The 11,335-nt window shown below is 32.1% G+C and overlaps 1 protein-coding gene across 1 annotated transcript in view; it reads left to right on the top strand.

Annotated features, from left to right (window-relative positions):
• The first annotated feature begins 2,097 nt into the window (after positions 1 to 2,097).
• drongo (Arf GTPase activating protein drongo) overlaps positions 2,098 to 11,335 on the top strand; it is a 162,220-nt gene continuing 152,982 nt past the window's right edge. The window contains exon 1 of the mRNA XM_072543163.1: positions 2,098 to 2,591. Coding sequence (XP_072399264.1) covers positions 2,428 to 2,591 — 164 coding nt within the window. The 5' untranslated portion in view covers positions 2,098 to 2,427. The remainder of the gene's footprint in view (positions 2,592 to 11,335) is intronic.

Raw genomic sequence — 11,335 nt, 5'->3', positions numbered from 1 at the left:
TTCATGTAGTTGTTCCATGATGATTTTCCGTCGAAAGTTGGGACTTTAACATGAATAGAACCTCCACTTCCTTCAAATTTCGGCCGTGTCTCCAACTTAAATTTCGTCTCGTCTTCTTTTATCTCCACTGTAATCGGATTGTTACCTCTCTCTGCTGTCCCTGTTTCCTCCATCTTCTTTTCCATCTCTTTCCATATCTTTTCTTCGAAGGCTAACATATCGGCAGCAACTTGGTTTTTTAATGAAGATATTCTATCGTCCAGGGCAGACATCTCAGAAGTGACTTTAGAGATTTCCGAAGAGATGTTAGCAGAGACTTTGCTTTCCAGCGAAGAAATCTCGTTAGAAACTTTGCTTTCTAAAGAAGCGATGTCGCCGGATACTTTGTTCTCCAATGATGCGATGTCGCCGGAAACTTTGGCTACATCACCAGAAACTTTGGCTACATCAGAAGATACCTTCGAAATATCGTCAGAAACTTTGTTCTCTAATTTCGAAATCGACGAGATAACAGCATCTTCAAATATATAAGTCTCTGGATCTAGTCCTTCTTCTAGCAAAGCGTTCTTTAGTCGTTGGACTAACTCAGCCTTTTTTCCGGTAGAAGCTAATTCTCTGTCTTCGAGATGTCTTCTTAAATTAGTCACTGTCAGCTCATAAATCGTCGTCATTTTCACAATTTATTTTATATTCACTTGTATTATTATTATAAGTCTAATTTATGTTCGATCTCACTTCTGGCACCATTTGTTGTGAATTTATTAATTGTTATGTCTTTAATTTATAATGTCTTTACTAATTTATTATATTGTTCCTACTTTAATTTATTAAAAGGCACGATAATTTATATAAGTTTATTTATCACTACATATACAATAATTTATTAGTAGGCGAGCGTAACAATAATACCGCGAGCGCGAATCTTCTTTATTAACTGTCTTCAAAATAAAAGTTCCCTCATATTTATACGAAAACAGCTGCTCTAGAACTGCATGGATGTTGACCTCAATTGACCTGGTTTCGCCTCGAATGGACAGGCCTAATTCCGGAAGATTCGAATGGAACCAGTTTTTTATTACTTGGGGTTTATGGTCGAAAGTTCTCGTATAATCTAAAACATATTAGAATCAGTCATCATATATTTTACAGTTATTTTTAGGCCAGGATATTTATCGTAACAATATAAATAAATATACTAATCTAATTATAAAAAAAAATGTTACAACAGAAAAGCAGCAGGTAACGACGGGATACCAAACGAATTACTGAAATATCGTGAAACAGCAATGACAGAACAATTGAAAACATTAATTAATAAAATTATAAAACACAATAAAATACCGGGAGAATGGAGAACGAGCGAACTAATTACTAACTATACTATTCAAAAAGGAAACAGCCATAAAACTACAGACACATTAACACTAAGTAAGAATTTATAAAGCCAGTGTAAGACCCCTAATGACATGTCTTGGAAACAAGACCCGACACAGCCACAACGCAAAGGCTACTGGAAGCTGCAGAGATGAGAGTACTGAGAAGAATTACAGGAAATACTGTAAGCTGAGAGATCGAAAGAGAAGTAAAGACATTAGAAGAAAATGGAACGTACAGTGTATAAATGAATGGACACAAAATAGAAAAAGAATGGAATAACCACATAAGCAGAATGGAGGAGACCCGTGTAGTCAAAATATCAAGGGATAAGCACCAATCGGCAGAAGAAGTATCGCACGACCGCGCAAAAGATTGAGTGACAACCTTCCATGGAGGTATTAATCCGCCAATGAACAAGCAGAATTGCTTATAAAGAGGAAGAAGAAAAATTTTCGAAAAAATCAAAATTATGAAATGTAAATCGAAACCTCAAAATTAACGTGTTTTGAACCCAAAAGATAATAGTAAAAGACAGTTATTTAAAAAAATTACTGTCTAAAATATTAGGTTTAAATTAACGTGCAATTGGGAATAAATATGTGGAGCGAAGAAAATAACATATTCATCTTTAGACTAAAACGACAGCGTCCGCCTCTAATCGCGATCCTGGCACCGATAACCACCAAATAGAAGTCTCGCCGAAATACGTCATACGTCAGAGTTCTCCTCAGTTTCAGTTGTCATCTTTGTTGCGAGTTAAAACGTACCCTCGCAATTCACTTTAGTGCCTTAAAAATTACCGTTCAACAAAATTGTCGCGTTCCGTAAAAAATCTCATGTTAATCCGATCCATTTATACAAATTGCCTTAACTTATAAATAACTCGACAAATTAAGAAAGTTCTCTATTTAGAAGTGCACTTCATTGTTACTGGGTTTGGTGAAAACGGAATTCCAGCACTTTTAAATTGCAGGTTGGACTACTAAATCATTTGGGTTCTCTGTAACTCAACCGCACAGTTTCTAGTTAGGGTAGTGAAGTGTTAAAACGATGGCTGCTTCGCGAAGAAAGCAAGACGAAAAAAATCTAAAAACTTTGCGTGAATTAGGAGTCCTACTTGGCAATAAATATTGTTTTGATTGTAACCAACGCGGCCCTACATACGTGAACGTTACCATTGGATCCTTTGTTTGTACGAAATGTTCAGGAATGCTGTAAGTACCGTTTCTAAACTTTCTTATATTTCAATCCTGCTTTTTAAGCAACGTAATTATCAACAAAGATGAGCGATGTGCAAAAATGTTCTATTTATATTGTTGAAACCATTTCTTTTGTTCCTATACCTATGTGTAACTATTTTAAAAATGATAATGCACATTTGTTTACATGGGATATTAGTTGAAATAAATTTGTTTATCGGATTTTTTGGATTAGATCATATACCTATCATTAATTTTACATAATATAAAAAGTATTCCGTTGATGACTGATAATTCTAGATCAAAATGAATTTTACTTTCAAACCTAAAATTAAATTTAATCTACAATCTAGATGGATATAAGTAAAAACCATAGGAAAGTATGCACAGGTGGTTCAAAAAGTCAAATCAGGAATTGGAACATAACAAAAGGTTATGTTTCTGTTATTTTAAAAATTCAAAAATCGTCAATATTAGAATTTAAACAAAAAGAAGGATTCAACTTTATTTATTGTACTTCTAGTGTCTTTTCAGCCTGGGTTATTGGATTTTGATTTTTAAAAACTGCTTTAAAACTATTTAAATGTCCCAGTCTTTTTTGTTTTTGCATTTGTTTTATAAATCGAAAAAATGTTCTTTAAATTATGTTATTGAAAAAAATTCAGGGTTCCTATGTACATTTATTTGGGTAGAATAAGTGGAAATTTTTATGTGTATGGGTTTTTAGATTATCTCATTTGATTAACTTTACATAATTAAAACAATACTATTCATTTATGACTGATATTTCCAGATGCAAATGACTTTGTATTTAGATTACTTTCAACACTAAATATCAAATTTAATCTATAACCTAGATAGATATAAATAGGAAAGTCTGCACAGGTGCTTCATAAAGTTAACCAGGAACACAATAAATGTATTCAAGATGAAGTAACTTTTTTATTTGAATCATAAAATTAACCATTTTTTAATGTGTAAAGCAACAATATGTAAAATATCCATTTTCTTGTTTTAAAAATTCAAAAATTGCCAATATTACAGTTCAAACAAAAAAATATTTATCTTTAAATTATTTATTTGTACTTTTCAGTGTCACTTCAGCATTGGTTATTGAATTTTATCCATTTTGGTTTGTGTATGTTATCTTAAAAATTGAAATGTACAGTGTTTTGTTTGAAGTCATCTTTCAGCTAGCTTTAAAGTTTTTCTTTAGCTTGTCCTTTGTTTTTTATTTCAAATATAATTCGTTTTTTTTATCATATTTATTGCATGACCATTATATGTGTTTTTCCCATTCTAGATTTTGCAGGAATCTGGTAATTACCAAGCCTATATTAAAAAAAATTGTAATACTCTACTTGAAATGCTAGAATATTAAAATATTAGTGAGCTATTTATAAGAGGAAAACAAACATCAATCATAATGAAGTAGGAGAATTCGCAAGCTTTTTTATGTAATATTAAATATTGCTCATTTTTATTACAGCAAACTTCCAACTTCAGTCAATACTAAATAGCAATACTTAAGCAGAAATTAAATAATGGTAATACATAAGGGAAACATGGTTTCTAGGTTAAATATCTAGGTTTATTAATTCTAGTTGATTTATGGCTAGATTGAAAATCTGAATTTTCCACTTGATTTGGTTCTTGAATAGGTAAATTTTCTGTCTCATCTGGTATTGATTCACTAGTGGAATTCTCTAGTGTATTTGGATTTTTATTTTCATCTTCATTGTTATCGGGATTCAATAATTTTAGGAGCTAAATGCTTCGTTGCAACTGTACTTTTCTTTCCATTCAGATACTGTATTAAGTCGTCATCTGAATTGGTTTCTAAAAGATCAACCTCTTCAACTAGGGGATTAAACTTACTTCTTCCTACAAATTTTCTTAGTAGGTAAGACTTTGTTTGAATCTTTAAGCCATGAAGGAATAGAAGTTCCGTTAGTTGATCTTCGTTGATAAGTAAACAAATGTTCATGGGCTGTACATTGGTTGCTGCACACAGTAAACTTCGTATAGAGTGCAGAGCATCTGGTAGAACAGTCTCCCATTTGGTGATGTTTAAATTTTTGGTTTTCAATGCTAGATTTACCTCTTTCCATATAACTCCATTGTATCTTTTGACTTGACCATTTCCTTCAGGTTTATATGGTGTTGTTCTACTTGAAGATATTCCTTTAGAGTGCAAATAATTAATAAATTCTTGTGAAGTAAATCTAGTTCCCCTATCAGAATGTATATGTGCCAGCATTCCATATAAGGAAAATAGTTGATTCAAACATTCAATTACTATCTGACTAGATGTATTGTAAGATACAGGTACTAGATATTGTAAGCATATAGGAATTTCTAGAAGAACTGGATATTGGATCTTTAAAGTCAATGTCCATCCATTTCAATCTTTCAAATAAAGCTGTTGATTTGATTAAATGCTTATCATCTTCTTTCTTATAAAATATGGGTTTAATTTCTGCACAGACTGGACAATAGGTAATTACTTGTTTAATTTTATCTAGAGTATAAGGTAAATTTCGAATTTTTATAAAATAGTACATACGAGTAATCATAAGATGCAATAAATCTGAATATAATTGATATAACTTGTTTGTATTATTTATATTATTGTATATTCTTGATAATGCATCAGCTGCACCATTATCCTTTTCTGGACGATAAATAATATATTAAAAACAAATTAGCTCCAAATGCATAATTTTTTCATTTTTGATTTACTTTTATGGTTTGTATTAAACATGAATGAAACTGATTTTTGGTCTGTGATTAGTTTGAATTGCTTTCCTATCAGCTAATGTCTCCATTTTTTAATACTTCAACACAAGCCTATGCTTCTTTTTCAATTGCAGAATGTTTTCATTCAGAATCTGTGAGGGTATGTGAGAAAAAAGTAACTGGTCTTCATACACAAATTCAGATGCATATGTTTCAACAATGAGAATTTCTTTTTGATCAATTGTCCATAGAAGTGTATTAGTTATATCAGTTCTCAACTCTTCAAAAGCAAATACCAAGTCTGGACCTAATGGAAATTTTTTACACTTTATATGAGCTTTAATTTTTGCTGAAAAATTATTAATCCATGTTAAGTAATGTGAAAACATTCCAAGTACCCTCTGAAGACTTTTAGAATCATTAGGAACTGATATATTTAGTAGAGGCTTCAATTTGTCTGAATCAGGTTTCATTGTAGAGTTTTCTATTGTATATCCCACAATATTTATAATGTTTTGATTGCAGTAACATTTATTTTGATTTAAAGTTAACCCACATTTTTTAACTGCATTAAAATTCTGTAAATTTAAAACATCAGTCCTCCAAAACTAAAGCTTTTGTTTGATCATATTTTTCTTTATCAATCTGAATGTTTGTTAAACAATAGCCTTGAATATTTGTTGAGTATGACATAGATTTCATAGAAACTTCCCCTTGGGTTGAAAAAAATTTAAGCTTATTTTCTGTAGCGAATTCATGATCTAAAACATATCCGAGCTTGCAGTGTCTATTAAGACTTTAACACTAATTTGATTAACTGTTACTTTCGCTATACATTTTGAAAGCTATTGAGGTGTTTCCATTGAAGAAGCGAATACAATTATTGAAAGTATAAGCAGAAGTTGATTTCGTTTTAATTTTCTGTAATTACATGCACATTTTAGCCCAATTTCCAATTTTATGACAGGTTTGGCAAGTTGCAGCCTTTGCTGGACATAAGATCGAGGATGTCTTGGACGTCCACAATAACAACAATCCTGACCAGGTTTCATTTGAACAGAAGCTCAAGTAGTTTGTTCTTGTTCTGAATTTTGATGACTACAAGATGCTATATTATTTAATGCTGCATTTTTGAGAATCTTCTAAAGATCTAGATTTAGATAATGCGTCATCCAAAGACGAATAACTAAACTCAAATAATCTTTAACATATATTAGATTGAATGAGACCATTAATAAAAGCGTTACAAATATACTTAAGTAGTCATTTTTATTTTTTTCTGAATAACTGCTTTAAAATTACAACATCTGGTTTATCTGGTCTAAAGTACTTATCCATTGTATATTTATGTGAATAAAATTGTAGTAAAATACCTTTTTGCAGAATTGAGGTTGATTCAGAAAAACAATCATGGTATAGTTAAAATCACTGCCCGTCCAGTTGTTCAGCCAGCTATCAAGACTGTGACTTGGTCTTGAATGGACCGGACTGCCGGGTTGGTGTGAATAAAACACAGTCAGTCAGCTACCTGTTTTCAGTTGTATCTTATTTTCGCTACCCTTTTCAGTAGTTCCCACCCATTCTCAGTAGCGTTCATATCAGGCGAGTTGCCTGGTCAGTCAAGAACTTTAATTTTTTGTTTTAAATAAGTTGAAATACTCTTAGCCTTGTGGCAAGAAGCACCATCGTGCATAAATATGGGTTCCTCTTCTCCAGAAACCATTCCTGCAGCTGTGGCAAAAGTCTCGTCTCGAGTACTTTCCGGTACTGGTCTTGTCTCTTCGTGTTTTCCACCATGTAGAGACGGCCTGTACCTGTGCCGGATACCACAGACCAGACCATGAGTGACAGTGGGTGCTTGGTGGTGGGCACAATGCAGTCAGGCTTGTATTTCTCATTGGGACGTTTCCGAACAAACTTCGTTTTTTCTGTCAAAACTTGAAAAACAGATTCGTTCGAGAAGCAGACCTGAAATCAACAAAATTTTTAGAAACGCATGTTTTTTTAGTTTTTAATATTGATATTCAAGCAAAACAACACAAATATACCTTTTTCCAATCTTCCACTGTCCAGTTTTTGTATTTTTGTACCCATTTGAAACGTTTCTTTATCATAGTCGGAGTAAGCTTTATCTTTCGAACTGATGTCCTAGCTAGCAGTTTATTTTTGACAAGTTTCCGACGAACTGTTATTTCTGAAATACAAATTTCTTCATCTCTTATCTCCTGGGTAAGCATTCGCTGTGGTTTCTTTATGTTTACTAGGCAAATATCTCTTCTTTTGCGATCAGTCCTAGGAGTAGTCACACGATGTCTTCCGCTGTGACCCGTACGCTTTGGATCCAAACTGACGTCAACGCAATTTTCTGTTTTATATTCCTTACAGAACTTCTTGATACTCCTACCATTGCTGCTATTTCATTTTGAGACCTTTCTCCAGCTTTTAGGAGTCCAAATACCGGGCCTACTCGTTTTGGTGACAGATCAGCGTTTTTCCACATCTAAAGATGTCTAATACCCTCAATTATACCAATAACTTCACTGCATATGTTTATAATCTAAAAAATAATAAAAAAAGGATAAATCACTCACCTCTGCAATAAAATTTCAGGTCAAAACCGTTTAGAATTCAACCGTGCACAAACAGTATTTGAGGTTATAAAATTCACACTAGTTGACAGTTGACAGGACGCAATGCTTTCTAGAAATGGCGGATAGGGCGGTGTCGCCAACGTTAAAATAGTACAATAATGTTACCATACTATATTAAATGTTGCTATGCGACAAAATAATAACATTCTTGTTTTAAAAAAATGAAAATTTTTAATGTTTGGCCTAATAATTTGGCCAAGTACTGTATACATGTTTTTCCAATTTAATTTTGGAAAAAGTTCAATCTTTAAAGAAATTTTTGATTATTCGAATTTTGTCCCCATTTTCTGTGTATATCACAAAAGTAAAGTGCTTTAATCCTCTGAATAATTATTATTTTCTATTCTTGGGATAAATGAGTCACTTTCTACGTAAACAATGGTACACATAGTAAATACATTGTCTCGGTGCAACAAATCTAAATTAAACATTAATTTCCAGAAATTGTGATACTTACTATAAACAACTAATGAAAACAAACTATTGTTTGTTTGAAGGTAAAGTAACTTGTATTTATTTATATAAGAAAAATAAGAAATTGAACTTTTGTAGATATGTGGCACTGCAAATCTGATGTTATAAGACTTTTATGCAATTTTCGAAAAAACTCTATATTATCTTTCAGTCAAGGGACAAATATTTTCTGAGGTAGTTTTGTGTCTGTTTTAAATAGAGCAAATTGTGATAAGTATTTTCAATTAATATTTTTTGAAGTAAACAACAAAAATGGCAAGATAAATTCATTATAGTTGACAGTTCAGTTCAGTTCAGTTGAGGTTCAATCAGCAACACAAAACAAAATATACTTACTCTAACAATAGTAATTAATAATAAAAAAACTTTTATTTTCTGGACAACTAAATATTGGGACGTAGAACCAATATTTATTTTTAAAACGGAGCAGAATCACCGTTAGATTTGACGGTCGCTTAAATACAGTTGGGAATTGGCCTGACTGAGGATCTGCATTTTTCAGGAATAAATTTATTCCATATCTGCTCTATGTTGGCTTTAAGTTAGCCTACTGTCCATTGTGGGTCATAACATTTCAATTAAATTTAGGTGAGGACTGTTAGAAGCCACAGAAAAGACATTACGGCACTCTAAATAAATTCAAAACACATGTACCTTACTGTACTGCCATACAATCCCAAATAATCACTTCTTTAGGAAATTTTATGGTTTGTTTCAAATAGTCCTTGTGAAAAACTCCATGCTTAGTGCAGTAATCACCAAGATATACATCGAATTTTGATACGTCACTAAAAATTACTCGGAACCAATCTTCTAACAACTAAGAAAGGTTAGATTTTGCCCATATAAACTTGGCTTTCTTTTGCTTTGCTGTTAACGGTGGCTTTTACTTTGCCTATAAGAAAATACACTACACTTCTAAATTGTTACCTTTACTTCAACCTTATGAAACTTTAATCCAGATATATGCATTCCCTTGGCAAATTTAATTCAGTTTCATGATTCCATTCAGCTGTAACTTGCCTTAGAGTATTTTTTTGAAAGTTTTTACTAATATTTTCCTATTCCTATGAGAAACTATTTATTGACTACCCAGTCTTTTACCTTATTTATTTAAGATACCTTGTTTATATGTATATGTAATGAACTGCATCGATATTTCAGAGGTGACACTAAAACCTTTACTAATTCCTGATAGGCCTTCTTCTTCAATGGAAAATTTACATTTTGAAGCTTGAAATCAAATTTTTCATGGTGCAATAGCAAAGACAATGATTGTATAAATTATTAAGCATATGTTTGTAAATCGTCTTACCTCTTAACTTCTTAAAAAGCAGGTACTTATTTGATGATTGCTCCATACTGCAATTTTTCAATTTTTACAATTTCTGTCGACATCTTTTTTCAAATTTTATTGCGCAAATATGGTTGGACTTTTGGCAAGAAGTAGGTACACTGAGACACTTCCACTAACAGGGTATTCTTCTTAGTCGACTAGTTTTTTTTGCAGGTGATAAGAAATATTTATTTTGTTGGCCCATATCCTGTAAATTTTGTCTATGAGAACCTAAGAATCATGGGAATCAGCTGGTTAATGATACAACACTATCTGTTCTGTTTAACTCCTATTGTTTAGGTCGTTCATCGGTCAAAAACAAGATCTTCCTCACAGGAACCACTTTGCTTGGTTCTTTTATAATCCTGCCGTAAAATCTATAAACAGAGTTTGTTACAATTAGAGCACTATAGTTTCAGCACTAATTTCTGTCACCTTATTTATGGATTTTCATACGAAGGCTGTTTTCCATTAGGGTTTCAGTTCTTCGCCTCCCAAAAAGCACTAAACACAAAAGCGAGTAGTTGTAACAGCTAGTCCGGTCCATACTTTAAAATTTCAATGGGAAGACCTGTAGGTCTAGAATGTCGTCCGTTTTTCATTGTCATTAGAATTTTCTTCACTTCAGTTAGTGTTATTGAGTTTTCCTCTATAAAAGATGTCTCTGACTGGAAAGCCTGGTCATTATTTTCTGAAAGAAATTGTGCACGATCTTCGGTCAATAGATTTTGATAATAATTTTTCCAATCCTTTATAAGTATTAGACTGATATGAACCGTTTCTTTTGTATCCGTTTATTTGAAAAACAACACTTGTTCAAAAATTAAAATTTTGGCAAATCAAGAAAAACTGCCTAGCTTCAAATTATTTCAAATCTTACTTTGACTAAGATATTCATTGGAAAGAATGTGGATATCAAAATAATTATACAAGTTGATTTCATATTTTTACTTATTGATATTTTAAAATCGGTAGAAACTACTTATACGTATATAGGTACTTAATATTCTCGTAGAAATAACAAAAAAATTTATAATGTCTATTCGCCACCACTGCTATTATCATCGCTAAATAGTTCTACTACTGGAGTATGGTCCTTGGTTTAACCGGATTCTGGTTCTAGATTAAGATAAAATTCTTTATTAAGAGGATTCTTGAGATATTAAGTTAACTCCATTAGATCGCGAAACTTTGGTTGACTTATTTTATTTTTTGCTTTATTTGGTATCAGAGTTATTTGTTTTGGTGTTGTTTCTCCAGTAATGGTGTAGAACATCCATGTGCAGGATACTTCTCAGAGATTCGGGACATTCTTGCTGGTTTCAATAAAATTTTTGGTTTTGGATTATTTAAAAATAAATCCTTAAAACTTTCGTCCATAAGAATGACCATATGACCGTTGATTAAGATGGGAAAAGTGTTGCTTTTTCAACAAACCGCATGGACATCTGTTGTTTTTCTAAAACTATCCGAATTTTCTTTGTAGTTTACTCCGGACACCTGGGATTTTTATCTTGTTCAACTAACGGAACTTACACTCACAGGTGTAGAGAGTGTAG

Source organism: Diabrotica undecimpunctata, chromosome 9 (assembly GCF_040954645.1).
Source record: "Diabrotica undecimpunctata isolate CICGRU chromosome 9, icDiaUnde3, whole genome shotgun sequence".
In the NCBI taxonomy this organism is placed as follows: domain Eukaryota; kingdom Metazoa; phylum Arthropoda; class Insecta; order Coleoptera; family Chrysomelidae; genus Diabrotica; species Diabrotica undecimpunctata.
This window is presented reverse-complemented; position numbering and strand designations above follow the sequence as displayed.